Genomic DNA, 17686 nt, shown 5'->3' on the forward strand with positions numbered 1-17686 from the left:
TGGAAAATTCAAAACAAAACCCCCCAGTGTGCTGAATGTTGTTAGACAACACATGCCATTCCAGTACACGGTTGCTGCTGTACGCGGATCGCTGCGTCTCATGTTTTATCTGGTGGAAGTTGTTTAAATCCGCCACAAAACGTGAAACCAGCATAAAGCAGCCTTGTTGGGTGGGAAAGCAGAAACCTTCTCTACACGAAATGATCTGATGTTGAGTACCATACACCTTGGAGGAGGAAACTGTTTTCTTTTGTGTTGTATTTACGTCTAGAAAGGTTGGAAAAAGGTTTTCTTTATTTTATGTTGTTTGTTCGAAACAAACGATCTTTGCAGCAAATATTATTGTGCACCGAAAGCGATAATTATTTTAAAAAAACATAATTCAGTTTTTATGAGCGCTTTAATCAAAATGTAAAAAATATATCAAAAAACAAATATCTAGAAATTAATATAAGAAAGTACCTAGATTTGAATTATATTTCTTTTAGAAAAAAGGAAAAAGAAAAAATAGAAAAAAAAAATTATACAAGAATCAACATCAAACCAATAAGTAAAAATCATTTTAATCACAATTAAATTCGTTTAAAATTAACCATAGTTTTAAAGTATCTTGACTCACATATTTATATATTTCTATTCATTCTTCACAAAACATCAACCGTGTCATTGTTCTTAAATAAAATTAAAATTTATTGTAAGAAGTTCGTAACACTTAAACTACCAAACCGGACTCTTTTATTAGCTTAAATAATTTTAGCTTAAACAATTGATTAACAATAGTTATTGTTAGACTTTTAAATGGGTGATCCATCCGTGCAAACTACTAAATACATTAAAACATAATTTAGCTCATTTTATTTGATTCTTTACTCCATATGCTGTGGGTGTAAAGCGATGTTTATACACTTTTTCATTTCATAATTGTCTAGTGTTGCAATAACTAGTGTTGTGAACTAAATCGTGTGATTAACAAATTTAGAAAAAGAATAGTTGAAGGACAGAAATGACCAGACATGTAAATTCGTATTAATAAAATATATTTTGAATAAAATTTACACGAAACGTATATTCAAATGAGTTTTCAAATGATAAACGAATCGAAAAAATACGAAACTGTTATAAAAATCTAAAACTATGTTCGTAAAAATTCGGACAATAAAAGCTGTATGTTTTTTTTAAATTTTTGACATTTTTCAGCTCTTATTCTTTATTTGTTTGTTCTTTTCATTGATTTGTTTAAAATGAAATTATTTTATTACAAAAAAGATAACTTTTTCCAATTTTATTTATAATGTAATTATAATGAATAATATTTACAAATATAATAAATTTAATCATATTAGCTTCATAATGCACAAAACCTGCTCAATGCGTTAGAAATTTTACGCTCCCCACAAAAACAATAAATGATTATAGAATTGTGGACAAAATAATTAAATCACAAACGTTCTGCTCGTCTTCGCGCAACCATCCGCATGAGTAAAGCATGCTTATTGCAATCAAAAATCTCAATCCCCGGACACGATAAATTACACCACGATCAAAATACGAAACTTTGCTTAGCATTTGGCAAAAACTCGACTTTGTCAACCTTCAGCTCATCATCGCCCGATGGAAAAGAAATGTTTCGCTTCCAAAAAGACACGATTTCACAATTTTCTCAACTTTCCCTTCCCACAACGATCCCCACGCTGCCCACGCTGCCCACAAATCTCCCTCGCAAGTTGAGTCGCGAAAGGACGTACAGGTTCGTCCCGGTTTTTGGTGAGACGATGGGCGAATGCGACCCGGCCAGTGCCGACGATGTGCCAGTTTTGGCAAAACAAATTCGGGATCCGCACGATATTGAATTTCAAGATCGTCTCCCGGTCGTTAGCGTCGGAGCCCCAGCATTCCTGGCCCACATTCGCCACCGACCCACCCACCCCATTGCTGGCAGCATTTGAAAAAGTTTTTCATTATTCAAATTTTTTTGCCGTTCGTTTTTAATTTTTCACCCCTTTTTTCGCTGAAATTAAGTGTCTCGGATCGGCGTCCTTTCTGCTCCTCCATTGCTCCTTCCGCCCTGCTGCATTCGCCCCAGTTACAGCGGCCATTCTTTTTATCTCATTAATTCATTCCTTTCTCGCGCACTTTTTTTGCCAAATAATACATAAAAGCCGCTGGGCCGAAGGCGAAAACAGAAACGCAACGAAGGCCAAACCAACGGCTTGGATGGACGCCAACTTGTACATAGTGTGGAGTTTTCCTGAATTTTCATCCTCTTCCACCTTTTCTCTCTGCCACCTTTTCTAGCGCCGTCTCAAGCATCGCCCATTCCTCAAGCTTCTTCTTGGCCCAAAACACAGCGCGAAAGATTGATTCGAGCAATTTTTCTTTTCTTTCAGGTTTTCCATTTACCAGTTTTTTTCCCCTCTTGTTTTAGATTGTTTTATTTTTTCTTCTTTTTGCTTCGTTGCTGCTGTTGGTTGCTTCTTGCCTTATTTCAAGTGTTTCCAAGTTGAGGCAAATTTTCTGTAAGGGGCGCACAAAAAAGGGTTTTCAACCCTCCACCACCTACACTCCCACCTACTAGCGGCCAACCCTTTTTGGGGGTGTTCACTGCGAGCTTCATTCGTTCCGCGGAAGAAAGGCGAATCTTTTTTGTTTTTTGTTTGCTACTCCCTATGTCCGATTAACAACCATCATTTTCTTCAAACCATTGCGCCATGTTGTGGACTGAGCTGCTATCATTGTTCTGCTGTAGTGGTGCTGCTGCTGCTGGTGTTGACGACGATTTCGAAAGTCACGATTTGATTTCCCCGCGGCTTATGGCCCCGGCGTACGAAATGTCCAATCGTTTGCAGGCTTCGTGTTTGTTAGCAAAAAAAAACTAAAATAAATTTAAATAAAATGCGTCTTACGCTTTTTTGCTTACGCTCCCGTCTCGATCCCTGGGCCCTTTGGTTGGGGATTGATTGAGCCGAGCGAATAAGAATGGTTTATGAGGGAGTGGGAAAGATAAAAAAAGAAACCAAAAGACTGTTCTTTCTACATCTTAAGATTGAGTGGTAAAATTTATATACAGGATTGAATTTTGGCTTTACTTCTTTTTACGTAATATGATTTTTAAGTCTTATAATGACTTTATATTTATTTTCGAAATTGTTTGCATTCATTTCATAATTGTTGAAAATTGAAACAATGTTTCAGTTTTCATCATAATAAATGTGTATCAGTTTTGTTTAAATCAATTTTCAATTATTCTTTCAAGGGTTTCAAATAAACTCAAAACAATTCCTCCGACTCATGATCTATTCTACATGAATGGCATAAAATTGTTGTCATCTTTGAAAGGGCAATTGAAAATTATGCTCCTTTACCCTCTACCGGATTCAGAATAGGTTGAATAAATAATTGACATTGGCGATATTACTTTACTGTAGTTCCGCCTGACTGAATTCAAGTTTGAAAGTGAATAAAATTGGACGTCAATTGAAAAATATTGTTATTACGTATTATAACTAACATATTTATATTAAAATGCTTTCTAAGTAAAATTCCATGAATAGTGAATTAGTGATATGGTGATATTTTTATGGAAGTCACATTGGAGGAGTTTGGAGCCATTGGACATTCATCTCAAATGCTTAAATGTGGTTTATTGTGGTTATTTATTGTGATGTAGTTAAACCTTTTAATTTAAGGAAAATGTATATATTTTTTAATTGAAATGTAGGCGATAAAGCACGCTTTGAAATATAGACTTGAAATTTACTTGCTCTTTTGAGTGTATGTATATCTTCCCTTCAGTTACTTCTCGAGGTACAATAATTCAAACAATGCTTGGATGGGACAAATTTAAATTCAAGAAAATGCGTCTTTCCTTTATCAATTCATCCAATCAGTGGACCAAATCGTGAGAGTTGCTGCGGCGTTATCAAGCTTTCAAATAAATATGAGTAGATAAGAAAAAAGTTAATGTGAAATTTGAAACATTCACAGTGGTTAACAAATACGAACATATTAGAGATGTGCATAGTGAGTAAGAGTGAGATAGTGAGTTGAAACGTTGTATTTAACGAGTTTCGTTCACTCACCACGAGGAGTTTTAGCGACTCTTTTTTCACTTACTCTTACTTTATTATTATTAAACTTTATTACTACTACTAAAAATGGTAATGCTAAAGCCTTAGGAAATTTTCGGGTTTTCAGATTTGTTTTTATTTTTTTCTTATTTTGGTTTCTTTTTTCTATTTAAAGCATTATTTGAGTAAAAACAAACTTATTTCAACCAATTCGCATTTAAATAAATCAACTTATAAAATTTTGCTAAATTTTCCAAAAAAAGCTAAGGCTATATATAGCCTTAGTAAATTTTCAAATTTTTAGATTTTATTATTTTTTGATTCTTTTTTTTATTTAAAGCATTAGTTGAGTGAAAAGAAACTTAGTGCAAGAATTTCACATTAAAATAAAACAAATTTTAAAATTTTGCTAAATTGCTCAAAAAATGGCAAGGGGTACGCCTTATGAAATTTTCGAGTGGAAAATTTTTTTGAAATTTTTTTCTGATTTTTTAATCTTTTTTTAATTTAAAGCGTTATTTGAGTGAAAAGAAACATATTGCAACAAATTCGCATCAAAATAAAACAAATTTTAAAATTTTGCTAAATTGCTTAAAAAATGGCAAGGGGTAAGCCTTATGAAATTTTCGAGTGGAAAATTTTTTTGAAATTTTTTTCTGATTTTTTAATCTTTTTTTAATTTAAAGCGTTATTTGAGTGAAAAGAAACATATTGCAACAAATTCGCATCAAAATAAAACAAATTTTTAAATTTTGCTAATTTGCTCAAAAAAATGGCAAGGGGTAAGCCTTATGAAATTTTCGGGTTTTCAGATTTTTTTTATATTTTTCTTATTTTGGTTTCTTTTTTTAATTTGAATCATTATTTGAGTGAAAAGAAACTTATTTCAACAAATTTGCATCAAAATAAATCAATTTATAAAATTTTGCTAAATTTCCCAAAAAAAAATAAGGCTATAGCCTTAGGAAATTTTCAAATTTTTAGATTTTTTTTATGATTTTTGATTCTTTTTTGTTTAAAGCATTATTAGACTGAAAAGAAACTTATTTCAATCAATTCGCATTAAAATAATTCAATTTATAAAATGTTACTAAATTTCCCAAAATAACCAAAATAAATTATAATTCTCCTAATAACGCTTCATTCACTCTGAGTTGACTCACTAAAAAGTGTTGTTATTCTCATCTCTAGAACATATGACTACACAAAAACCATTTTCATTCCGGAGTACTAAAATCTATTTGATTGTACACAAACGGTAAGGATCTTAAAAATGAAAGACTTAAGTAGCATTTTTTAGTATAAAACTTCACGGATGCACATCTGTATGATCCATGACCACGAACAACGCAGTATCCTGTGATGCTGAATACACTACAGGCACTAGACACATTAAAAGGTCAACTTGGTCGATTAGTGGATTATTCGCAGGCAACACATCGGAACTCTGGCCAAAACCACTAATCGAGTCATCAAGTAGCGTAAGTTGAAAAACGTCACAGAACTATGGACATAGCAATTAAAACTTAAATTTAACTATCAATCTTTACCCTACAATCTTTACAATGATTTCTTCGGTTCTTTCGTAATGTATTAGAGATTTTTATTATTTTACCATCTTTCCATTTCTTTCCTTTTTTGTTTTGTATTGTCTAATGTAATAATGAAAAGTTGAACTATAATTTACAGTACAAACGAAAGCATTACTTTTTTCTGTGTTTTATTTATTAATTGGATATCGTCGCAAGCAATTTCTCCTGATGCACAGTACATAAACAAACTTCGTTCCACTTTGAAATATAATTTATATTCTCCTCTTTTCTCATCTACCCCAAGTCATCCAAGCGGAATAGAAGGAAGAATTGCTTTTACAATGAATGATGAAAAAACCATTTTCCATCGAAAAAGTGTTCACCAGTGGCCGAGACTTTTCTCCCGAAAGTTGCCCAATTCGGCTTGTTTCAATATTTGGTTGTTTTTCCCTCTCCACCCACATCAGCTCGGCCCCCCCCCCCGCATTCCCGACCACATAATGGCCGTACCGACGAGGAAAAAAAAAACACTATCAATAATTTGAAGCAAAGTGAAATTGATTTCCTTGAGATGAAGAATTTTCTTTTCGTGCCCGTTTTTTTTTTGATTTGGCACTCGTTGTTCTCATTTTCGGTTACCAACGCCGCCCTCAATTGTGGCGCTCTCAAAAAACGTCCGATGCAAATGAGGAAAATTTTCTGCCCATCATCGGACCAACGGAAAGAAAATGCCTTCGGCCCACTAATGGTCACGCGCGCACAAAGAGAAGAAATAAGGACACCGGGCCGGGGGTGGGTGGGTAGTGTGAGACACCCCGCACAATAAGAATGGCCGTTTTATGTATCCTTCACAGTGTGTGTGTGTGTGTGTGTGTGTGTGTGTGTGTGCGTGTTTCGATTTTTTTTTTGTTGTTGTGTGTTATTTGTGTTGTTATCGCTATTACTCTCGCTTTTCTTTTTTCCGCTTCTTCCTTCCCCTCGTGCCACTTCTCCCACTTCTGTGTGTGTTTCGGTATCAATCCTTCTCGGACCAACCGAAACGGAAGAAGGTACCGCGCATGGCATTCAGGTCCTTCTTCCAACCTCGTGCCGGGCTAGTATTTTTTTTTTGTTTATTACCCACTTTTTGTTTTCCTTTTACTTCCTTCCATTCTGGAACCCCTTGCTGCTTTTTCTTTTTAATTTTCCCCCGTCGCCTCTTCCACCTTCTCCGGCACCACAACCCGGTACAACCCTTTTGGCTGAGCTGTTTGGAAAGAAGACAACAAGGTACGCGCCGCACATTCTTCTACGGCCGTCCGGCGTCTTATTAAGCAAAGGGGTGTGTTTTTTTTCCTTTGAGTGCTCTCTTTGACACGTTTCTCACCACGGTTTGTGTCGACCAAAAATGGGGTGGTCGTTGGGTGAGTTTTCTTCGCGTGGAACCCTTTTTCTTGTGCCGCAGGACGACGGATGCCGTTTTCTTATTTAAATTTTACTTTTGCCCGGGACGCATCTTCAACGTCCACAACTGTCCGCAGCATCTTTTTCCCATAAAGCCCTTTGTCCACGGTCCGGGTCTTAGGCCCCTGGGCCCGGGAGAGATGTTTTTGGGACACAACTGTTTTGCGGACAAACCCCTGTGCCATCCATTCTTCCATGATAACGGCCACGATGGTCCATCGGGAGGGTTTTGCCAAAGGTCCTAGATTTGCTGCATAAATTAGACAAACAATGACCTCTTTCGTTCCCGCTTGCCTCGAGGTTCCGGGGTTTTGTGGACGCTCGTTGGAAAACAGACCCGTTGGTCCTCGGGTTCGAGACCATTCGCATAGTCCTACCAGCCCTGGTCACCCCAAAACAGTTAGCGCATCAACCCATTTTTCCTAAAGGGTTAGAACTGGTTTGCAAGATTGCATTTCAGTTCCAAAAAAAAAACAAGCGACACATTCACAATCTTCGATTTACCGCCTGGAAGGGACAAGGGACGAAAACTGGTTTGCCGATGGACCCATGGGCAGGACAAAGGATAACGGTCGTCCGTTTGCCGGATTGTGGGAAAACCGGTTTCGAGATTTCCCGGTTTGGACATTTTGTTTGCGAAAGGGATGCGCTCGCCATCGAGACGTCGAACCCCTTGGACGAACGTGGACGATTTTGCAGGACACCAGATGTGTGCGCTTGTGGACCCTTTTGCCGAGGATGGGATCCCGTCCCGGTTGTGGACAGGTACGGGTTCGTTGGAAAATCCCTTCGAAGCCTTCCAAACCGGATAAATTAGTCATGTGAATGAGCCTTATCGTTGTGTCCATGCTGTCAACCGTCGGTAGGTCATCTGCTATCGCCACAAAACCCGTTTTTACTTCCGCTGAAACCGGATTCCGTTCAGGGTCTCTATCCCTCTCTCTGTCTGTTGGTATGCTTTGATTAGGTTTTTTTTAATAAAATCTATTAATCGAAATGCACTACAGGTATGGTCATACTGGGACATGGGTAGGAAATGCCAGAAGGGATAATGAGCAACTATATTTTCGGAACACGTGGAAAATGATTTGTCATCCTTTAACAGAAGATGAAATATGTGTCCATATCCGTAAGCAAATGTATGAAAAAAGTTTTATATTTTAAACAGTTCTTCCGAAAATTAAAAAAATATTATATTTAAGAAGAAAATAATTAAGAATTTTGTGTTGATTTTTTTGTTACTTTTACGACTCAATAACATCCATAATTAGTCGTCTTTTTGACTATCTGCAACATGAATAAATAACGATTAATTGGCAATTGTTTTCCCTTGTGTTTTGTAACAACATGATGCCGTCAACCGAGATTTGAACCCAAACTCGTATGTTGGTTTGTTGCTATGTTACCGATTGTACTATTTGACCGATTTGAAGAAATCACAATGTGTAATAGGTATGATGAGCACATATAGTTGCAGTTTATTGAAAGAACGTTGTACTAAATTACAACTTTAAATAATTTTTACCTTTTTTTTGTTTAAAGCATTATTTGAGTGAAAAGAAACTTATTTCAACCAATTCGCATTAAAATAAATCAATTTAAAAATTTTGCTAAATTACTCAAAAAAAGTTAAGGCTATAGCATTAGGAAATTTTCAAATTTTTAGATTTTTTTTATTTTTAAAATTTTTTATTCTTTTTTCTATTCAAAGCATTATTTGAGTGAAAAGAAATTTATTTCAACCAATTCGAATTAAAATAAATCAATTTATAAAATTTTTCTAAATTTCCCAAAGCTAAGGCTATAGCCTTAAGAAATTTTCAAATATTTAGAATTTTTTATGATTTTTTATTCTTTTTTTATTTAGAACATTGGTTTAGTGAAAAGAAACTTATTTCAACCAATTAGAATTAAAATAAATCAATTTATAAAATTTTGCTAAATTTCTCAAAACAAAAGCTAAGGCTATAGCCTTAGGAAATTTTCGTATTTATAGATTTTTTTATGATTTTCTATTATTTTTTTATTATGTTATCTTTTTTTGAGTGAAAAGAAAGTTATATCAACAAATCCGCATTAAAATACATTAACTTCAACTGCTAAATTTCCCAAAACGCTGGATAAAGCTTCTCTGAGGCCCTAAGCGGAAAGGTAATTGGGCCCCAAAACTAAAGAGAGTCGCACTGTCGATAAACTTAAATTAATGAGGTTTATTTTGCATAGATTCACTATGACCGATCGGAGGAAGCGCCAAAAATGTTCAATAGTTGCAATTTATTGAAAGAACGTTGTACTAAATTACAACTTAAAAATAATGTAAAAATGTAAATTACTTTATTGTTTCTCTTACAAGCTGCTATTATAAATGAACGTAATAAAGTCTTAAAAGATGAGATAGAAGGTAAGATTATATAAACCATGTACAGTCGCAGTACTCACATACACCTGTGAGATATGGACGGGTTTTTAAAAAGGTACAGAAGATCGCTGTAGCCGCGTAAGAGAGCAAAATTGTCAGAAGAATTTTTGGTTCCCTATTTTGGGTGGAGCGCGCCTGCTTCATTAACACGGAATGAAATAACCAAACTAGGGATTCATACTATTAGAAAGACACTGGAAGATTCAAAAACGTTTGAGATTATTCCCAGGGAAGCGTGACTTCTAAATTATGTGAAAAGAAAACACTCGCCATTTCGGTACACACTATATGGACACAGTAACGCAAAATGATAAGACAAGGCTCTTTTGTAGGCGATTGGGCGATGACTTTATTGGCGTAAATATATCAATACAGTGCTAATTAGTTTAATAAGCTCTTCTCCACCCCCAATTCAGCTAAACATTCGATCTTGGCAGGAAAAGTGTACGATAACACCGTCCGGCAGGCGCACGAACGCACTTTGGTTGCTAAACTTTTTCTTGCAAACTGCGCACACACTCAAATCGGTCACCAGAAAGTGTTTCGATTCGCACAGCATCTTTTGCTCCATTATTTGCAAATGTTCCGCATAGTACAAACCCTTCAGTACCTGTGCCCGCTGCTTCTTCTCCAGGTAGAACTTTAGCGAATTCTCCAGGAAGTGCTTAATGCGCACCAGCGGAATACTGTCCGGCAGAATCTGGAGCGCTGTGTAGGGGTTAATTTTTTCTGCATGTTTTTCCAGTATGTTTACGACCATATCGTGATCCGGTACGAGACAGCGTGGATGCAGTGGGACATCACTGTACGGTGGTGCGGTCGGTGGTGTGAGAATGATTTTCATCAGCGTCACGTACACGTCACAGTTGTGTGGATCGTTCGCATCATACACATCGTCACAGTAAGCAAGTCCCTTCTCAAAATCGCCCAATATCTGCACAAAAATAGCCAGAGCTTTTTCGTGTTTTCCTGCAAAACACGGCGAGAGACACATTTGGAGGGAGTTTGTGTTTTTCATCCGCAACCAGCAAGCTTACCTAATCTTCCTAAGATAATGGCACGCTCCTCGAACATGTCGGTGTACGGAAATTCGCCCAATACTTTCTCTGCATGGTAGTATTTAGATTTCTTAAGAAAGGCTAACAATTTTCCTCGTATCTCCGCAAGTGCCTCTTGCTTTTGGCTGAAATAAATAAAAAACAACAACAAAAGATATTATATTTCCTTCAAACTCGCGAACAGCCGAGTTCCTTCGAACTTACGGACTACTTTCAATTTCCTTATCGTTCTTTAGAGTGATTAACTTTTCGCGATACTGCTGAATGAGAATGTTATGGAATAGGGCTTTCTCTTCGTTCCACACGTTCACAATGTGCTCTAGATACCGGACGACCAGTGTCCGATGGTCCTTCAGCAGATAATCGAGCACCTCGGCCCGTGGGAGATTCTTCACCTCCGGCATTTCTTCGATGAACACCTTCAGCCCATCGTCGGGATGGTTCTGCAGCACCCAGCCGGAAAATTCAAAGATAAGCTGCTTGAAATCGACCCCTAGCTGCTGCAGATACTGCACGGTACGATCATGTCCGTACAGAGGCGATCCCGGCACCTCCGCTTGCGTGTGCAGCAGCTGCAGGGCACGCTTGTGCTGGCCCTTGGTTTGGTAGAGAATGATCAGTTCGACGTACTTTTCGTGCTTCTTCAGTACGCGTTCGGATTCTTCCAGATAGCAGTGGTTCATCCGCAGTACGGGTGCGATCAACGAATCGTTCGTTAGTAGGTAACATTTCAACAGCGTCGTATCGATGATGGCAAGCAGTGCCGACATATTTTTGTCCACCGGCCCATCCGAGCTCGACTTGTTGCCCAATTTCCGCAACGGAAACCGTTTCTCCGTAAGATAGTCGATCAGGGCGAGGATTGCATTTTCCAGCTCCTTCTCATCCAACACCGGTGCCGGTTTGTCCGAGTAGTGGCTGAGCTTGTTTTTGCCACTGTCGGGCAGCAGATCCGGAAACAACCGTATCACATCGATCGGATCGGTATCGAGCTGCGCAAACTCTTGCATCGACTCGCGGAAATGTTTGTTCACAAACAGATTGTATGCGTGACGGGTTTGAATTTCGTTGATCTTGGTCGCCTTAAATTCGGGACTTTCGTCGGATATATGCTGTACGGAAGAGGGAGAACGAAATCAGTTTATTCATACATCCGATAGCGCCTCTCTTCGATATACAAACCGTCAATTTAAGGGCCAGCTGAAAATTTTCCTCTTGCAGCAAGTGTTCTCTCTGCTTTGAAATGTCTACAGCCTGTATGCACCACAAATGTGACACGGAGGCAGCATACAGCAGTCCTTGTTTACCGCGCACCAAAAACCTTGCCTTGTGTAGCTGCGGAATGGTCTGTATCAATGTGCCCTTCTCCTGCACGTTGTCGAACACACGCACCTCGATGGCATCGTTTATCAGCCCGACCGCATACGGTTCGTCCCACGCCAAACACTGGAACGGTTCACTCCAGATCAGCGACTTTAGGTTCATGGTTCTTTTGGCCGCTTCAGCCTTTACTGAGGCCAACGCTTCCGTAGGTTTCACCGAGCCAGACATACTGTTCGCTCCTTCACGATCATCGACCCGATACTTTTCCGTGTAGATTGTGATCAGGAACTCATCCTTCACCACCGCGAACACACTGTCCTCGATCAGGGTAATGCACGGTTCGATGGTTTTGGACGAGCTCGTGGGAAAGAGATCCACTTTGCGGGGCTGTGAGGCTGACATCTGTTAAAGAATTTTCAACATCCACAAGATAAGCTGCTTTGTGCTGTATTGCAACGCGATCGTGCCAGTACTTACATCGTACAAAACGTACTCCGTCTTGTAACCGACGCAAATGAAGTTGTTGTTCCATGCCACCGTCTTTGGGACATCGTTCAAATCAATCTCACTATCAAACGAAAGCAGTTCGTGCTGTTTCCAGTAATAGCACTGAAGCTTCCGCTTTACGGCCACACACACGCGACACACGATCTTGATTTCGCTTGTCAACGATTTCGATCGCTAAAACAGATTGAACTCTTGGTTGGCAAAGCAAATTGTGGTCAAAGCCGGTCGTTCGGTCGGTCAGGCTTACCTTGATGTCCAGTGCGAACACATTCGCTCCCTTTGTTCGCTGCGCCGAATGGATCAATGGAAACCCGTGTCGGCTGAAATCGTTCACATTTAGCAATCCGTCCGTCAGGCTGAACAGCACCGTGTACTCTGGAATGACTTCGATTTGCGTGATGGGCTTCTTGCTAAAGTTTTTATCGTACTGCAGCAACTGTAGATCGAGTTTATTCGTTTCCGCATTCGTCTCGAACGAATACATCAGCAGGTGCCCCTGTCTGGTGCCGAGGATGAGTTTGTTATCTGCAAGCAGGTGAATTGGGCGTCAAGTGAGTCACTGTACGATGGTTCAGAACGTGTGCCGCTTTGTTACGCCTTACCAAAGCCCGCCATCGATTCAATTTGCACGGAAATTTTCTCCGGCGGATACACAATGTAAGCATCATGCATATTTGTGGCCGGGTATAGTTAAATTCACACGTAAAAATTACAATTTATCGGCCTCCCAAAACAGTACACAATCGATCAGTTGCTGTTGTTATTGTTTTGGAACTGTCATTGTACCGATGTGACAGATTCATACAACACAAGTTGCAGCATTGTATACAATAACCGTTTCAACACAACACAAGTTGAAACATTTCAACACGTGTCCGCGGGTACCGGCTGAAGTTGGTAAAACGACGGTTCCACGCCACGGTTTTGTTCGAATAATGTTATGAGAACATGATCCAGAGCTGTGAGCTCGGATTAGAATGCACAATTTGAGCAAAAACAAAAACTAACTTCCATCGTTGTTAAGAGCAAAGCATTACGGGCATCTTTATTTCACTAGTTTGATTTGTTTTATAAAAACTAATCATTTTAAATGCACTTTATCTGGAAGACGTTCGTTGTCGTTATCGGGCACGGGCACTGGTTCTCGCGTTGTGCTGTTGATAATAATGGCGCAAAATACGTACGCATACGCGTGTTTCATTACTTCATCGTTGGCATGGCAACGGCTGCCTTGGTGTGGCTCACATCACCCTCACGCCACAGCTGAGTGACGGTTTTCGTCTGCGTGTAGAACTTGATGCCTTGCTTGCCGTAAAAGTGACAATCGCCCAGGAAGCTGCCTCGGCTACCCGTGAATGAGAACATTGGCAACGGAACCGGAATCGGTACGTTCACACCAACCTGTCCGACATCGATATCGTTTACGAACTTGCGTGCTGTGGCACCGTTGGTGGTGAAGATGGCCGTTCCATTACCGTACGGGTTGTTGTTGATTAGCTCAATCGCTTCGTCGATCGTGTCGACGGACAGACACACCAGCACGGGGCCAAAGATTTCTTCCGTGTAGCACCTCATATTCGTCTTCACGTCGCTAATAATGGTCGGTCCGACAAAGTTACCGTTCGCATAGCTGTCCACCTTAATGTCGCGTCCGTCCAGCACGATCTTTGCACCCTCCTTGGCGCCCGACTCTACCAGCTCGTGGATGCGCTGTTTCGACTGTGGCGAAATTACCGGTCCAACATCCGTACCGGGCACGTGACCCGCATTGACCTTCAATTTGCGTGCGCGCTCCACCAGATCGGGAATCCAGTTCTTTGCCTCACCAACAAATACCGCCGTCGAGAGAGCCATGCAGCGTTGTCCGGCCGCACCGAACGCGGCACCGGCCAGCTGATTCAGTGTGTTCTCTTTGTTAGCATCGGCCATAATTACGCCATGGTTCTTCGCACCCATATTACACTGTACACGCTTGCCGTTACGTCCCGCACGTTCGTAAATGTACTTGCCCGCCTGGTCGGAACCGACAAACGACACGGCTCTGATATCTGGATTGTCGCAGACAAAGTTAACCGCATCATGGGCACCGTGAATGACATTCACTACACCGGGCGGACAACCTGCTTCGTTCAGCATCTCCATCAGCAGCATCGTAGCACCCGGGACACGTTCCGACGGCTTAATGATGCTCGTGTTACCGCATGTGATCGCCACCGGGAACATCCACAGCGGAATCATCGCGGGGAAGTTGAACGGTGCAACACCGGCCGTTACACCCAGCGGCAGCGTGTACGAGTACGTATCCATGTCCTTCGCAATGTTGGGCACCGTTTCGCCCATCTGCAGCGATGTGATGCTGCAGCAGTGCTCCACGACCTCTGTATTTGTAGGTATGGGAAAAGAAGCCATTGAAGTGATTTCATACGCAACTACATACGTCCAAAAGGTGCAATCACTTACGCAATCCACGCAGAACGTCTCCTTCCGCATCGATCAGTGTTTTGCCCTGCTCCTTGGTGATGTTTTTCGCCAGCTCCGACATGTTGTTGCGGATAATGTGCTGCAGTTTGAACATTACCTGTTGTCTGCTCAGGATGGACGATTGGCGCCAGGTCTGTGGTGATGGAAACGAAATGCCCCGATCGCTTTTTATTATTTGAGGGAAATTATAATTTTTGTCGTACGCGTGTACCGTACCTTAAATGCCTTCTTGGACGATTCGACCGCCGTTTGCATTTCGTCCTGAGTGCATTTGGGAACGCGCGTCACCACCTCGTTCGTGGCAGGATCATGCAGATCAATCCAATCGTTCGTCTTGGACTCGACGAACTTGCCATCGATGAACATCTTCGTGGTCGGCACGGAGGCTGTGCTGTAGCCACGTTGCAGCACATTGCGGCACTGTTTCAATGAAAAGTAAAGCAACTGGATGCATTAATATCAAGTTCACGAGGATCACCTTTAATGCTTTCGTCTACATTTTTCGTACCATTCGCTAACAAAAAAAAGTTCTCCATAAAATTTAAATTTTAAATAAAACAATCGTCCTCGCTTGCGGTTCAATTTATTCTGATGTGAATATTCCGATTTGAAAAGCGATCAGGTATAGGTTGCAGAACGCCCTTAAGGTTGTAGCGATCATTAGAATGACCCTTTATGTACCATTCTCAAACATGGCACAAGGGTACAGAAGGGACCAATTGAAATTCATTAGCAGGTCGAAAGCGATCGTGCTCCACACTACCAACAAACGTTGGTATTAGTTAAAACTTTATCACGCGTTGCCATAGCACCTTTCACGCATACTGGATTGCATATCATCTTAGCGAAATTCTACGTCATCAGTTCCAAATTTGTACTAAATAGGCAGGACGTTCGTTACATCTACCAGGGGCCACCATACACCATGTGATGATGCGTAGATATCATAAACCCCCTTCTCGATATCATCAGTGCTGATAATGAAACTTTTTCCTGCAAAGCAAAACAACCCCAAAACTACCCTGTTTTTCAAGCGTTGAGCCCGAGGACACTGAAGTACGCACGTAAGCAAATTGTACCCCTGTTGGTTGGTGTTTGGCAGTAAAAGTCGAACGATTTTACTTTGTATCTCTCGTAATGGCGTAGTAAGCTAACACGTGGTGGGTCAATAATCGCCAAAAACCCCGGTGTACGTAGGTAATCGGCCGATTGACCTTGAGCCTCCTCCTTCTATATAAAATATTAATAGATCTAGTACTCGCATGTGTTACGCAATCGATATCAATCAAAACATGCTCTCTAGTCAATTAAAGTAGCCAGCGGCTGGATAAAAACAACTTTTGTGTGGAAAGTACCAAAATACAATTTCGCTTACCTCGGTAGCAACAAGTCGCAGAAGAGCCATTTTGCTAAAAACAGACACACCTCTCAGGTTCCACTCGGTACACAATTATCAGCGACAACGACGACGGAGCTTGTCGGCACTGTGGCGCTACACGTTATGTCTAGTCTCCGGATCTAAAATAACTGAATCGAAAGCGAGCGGATGGTGCGGCCACTGCAAGAAAACACACCAGTCAGACAGACCCCCCGATTTAATGAACTTGAATTTGTTGCTATAGCACACGTGTGTGCGTGTGTGTGTATGTCGAACAATATCATCAGCAACAACGCGTGCACGGGGGCACAGCGGCCGGCTTCGGACAGATCACGAACGATGGTTTTACGCAAACATACATACAAAGTCCCTGTGAATACTTACATTGTTTTAACATTTACGCGAGCAGCCGCACACACGGGCGAAACTGTTTCGTTAGACCGGTTGCCGTGCGATGCGCCAATGGCGATCTCATATGCCGCGAGGTTCTTTTTCGCGTTTTCAACGCGTTCAACTTCCAAACGATAAGCAACAATATGTACGGTGCAATACGTCACAAAATGCTTAGATTTTGCATGACATGTTTGGAGTGGTGCAAAACAAAAAGACAAGGAAAAAATGCTACTACGACACAGCGGTTATCGCAAACTGATGCGGCCAACGTGATGGTTCAGCACATTTCAACATGATATGCAATCACGGTTGAAAGTGAAATCAACCAACAAAATGGGTCACTTTGTTCCGAAATTTGCACAATACTTTCCAGTTCACGTACGAGGAATAGGCGTACCTTAGGTATGCTTTCAGATAGATTTGTTTTATTGCCGCGCAATCCCAACACACACACAGACCTTATTTCTACGTAATTTCCTACTTCTCGGCCTCCTTGGCCAACGCACTCTCAATGCCAGCCTTTTTCAACTCATCGATTAGCTCGCCGTTCTGGTGCATTTGCAGCAGGATATCGCATCCGCCCACAAACTCGCCGTTGATGAAAACCTGGGGAATCGTGGGCCAGTTCGAAAAGTCCTTAATGCCTGCAAAAGGGGGAAAAACGGGGTCAATTTCAACAACTAGACATGGGGAAGCTGTAACTACGCTCGGTTACGTTACCTTGCCGGAGGGCTTCGTTCTGCAGTACATCGTGGCTGTCGTATTTCACCGAATGCATCCGTAAAATCTGTACCACTGCATTGCTGAATCCGCATCTCGGTGCGTCCGGGTTACCTTTCATGAAAATGACCACCTTACTGTTGTTTACCAGTTTTTCTATTTCCTTTCCATCTAGCGCTGGCGTGCTGAAGTTCCTTGCGGCCGCTTGAATAAGACCGGCCCGACCATTGTATTTGAACAAATTTTGTGCAAAATTTCGCGTTAGGACGTTCATTTCGTGTTGTTTTGGCTGGTTGTTTGTTATCTAACACCAAGGTTACTACAGTGCAGGTCGCGTGAAGCACCTTGTGCGCACTGTCAAGTAG

At 40.8% G+C, this 17686-nt stretch overlaps 3 protein-coding genes and 1 long non-coding RNA gene across 4 annotated transcripts in view; 1 reads left to right on the forward strand and 3 right to left on the reverse strand.

The window, feature by feature from the left end:
* The window catches only part of LOC125765206 (uncharacterized), a 361639-nt gene that overhangs the window by 31021 nt on the left and 312932 nt on the right, over positions 1-17686 (forward strand). The window lies entirely within an intron of this gene.
* Positions 9786-13126, reverse strand: LOC125764952 (vam6/Vps39-like protein). Its single transcript, XM_049429717.1, has 7 exons — positions 12952-13126; positions 12597-12874; positions 12320-12523; positions 11702-12244; positions 10724-11631; positions 10499-10644; positions 9786-10430 (listed from the first exon to the last, which is right to left on the reverse strand). Exons 1-7 carry the CDS (start codon positions 13019-13021, stop codon positions 9874-9876), a joined length of 2706 nt encoding a protein of 901 aa, XP_049285674.1. The 5' UTR covers positions 13022-13126; the 3' UTR covers positions 9786-9873.
* Positions 13366-16701, reverse strand: LOC125765039 (probable methylmalonate-semialdehyde dehydrogenase [acylating], mitochondrial). Its single transcript, XM_049429891.1, has 5 exons — positions 16593-16701; positions 16206-16388; positions 15047-15250; positions 14810-14963; positions 13366-14727 (listed from the first exon to the last, which is right to left on the reverse strand). Exons 2-5 carry the CDS (start codon positions 16233-16235, stop codon positions 13550-13552), a joined length of 1566 nt encoding a protein of 521 aa, XP_049285848.1. The 5' UTR covers positions 16236-16388; positions 16593-16701; the 3' UTR covers positions 13366-13549.
* LOC125765179 (glutaredoxin-related protein 5, mitochondrial) lies at positions 17005-17670 on the reverse strand. The gene is made up of 2 exons (XM_049430094.1): positions 17322-17670; positions 17005-17245 (listed from the first exon to the last, which is right to left on the reverse strand). Exons 1-2 carry the CDS (start codon positions 17593-17595, stop codon positions 17079-17081), a joined length of 441 nt encoding a protein of 146 aa, XP_049286051.1. The 5' UTR covers positions 17596-17670; the 3' UTR covers positions 17005-17078.

The sequence above is a fragment of the Anopheles funestus genome, chromosome 2RL (assembly GCF_943734845.2).
Source record: "Anopheles funestus chromosome 2RL, idAnoFuneDA-416_04, whole genome shotgun sequence".
Taxonomy (NCBI): Eukaryota; Metazoa; Arthropoda; class Insecta; order Diptera; family Culicidae; genus Anopheles; species Anopheles funestus.

Bases quoted from the DNA above. Each gene is read 5' to 3' on its own strand.
- LOC125765039 (XM_049429891.1), bottom strand. From the start codon at position 16,235: ATGGCTCTTCTGCGACTTGTTGCTACCGAG. The intron at 15,251-16,205 runs GTAAGCGAAATT...TCATTGAAACAG, and splicing joins TGCGACTTGTTGCTACCGAG to TGCCGCAATGTGCTGCAACG. The intron at 14,964-15,046 runs GTACGGTACACG...CCATCACCACAG, and splicing joins CGTCCAAGAAGGCATTTAAG to ACCTGGCGCCAATCGTCCAT.
- LOC125764952 (XM_049429717.1), bottom strand. From the start codon at position 13,021: ATGCATGATGCTTACATTGTGTATCCGCCGGAGAAAATTTCCGTGCAA. The intron at 12,875-12,951 runs GTAAGGCGTAAC...ACCTGCTTGCAG, and splicing joins TGAATCGATGGCGGGCTTTG to ATAACAAACTCATCCTCGGC. The intron at 12,245-12,319 runs GTAAGTACTGGC...ATTCTTTAACAG, and splicing joins CGGAGTACGTTTTGTACGAT to ATGTCAGCCTCACAGCCCCG.
- LOC125765179 (XM_049430094.1), bottom strand. From the start codon at position 17,595: ATGAACGTCCTAACGCGAAATTTTGCACAAAATTTGTTCAAATACAAT. The intron at 17,246-17,321 runs GTAACGTAACCG...CCCCTTTTGCAG, and splicing joins GAACGAAGCCCTCCGGCAAG to GCATTAAGGACTTTTCGAAC.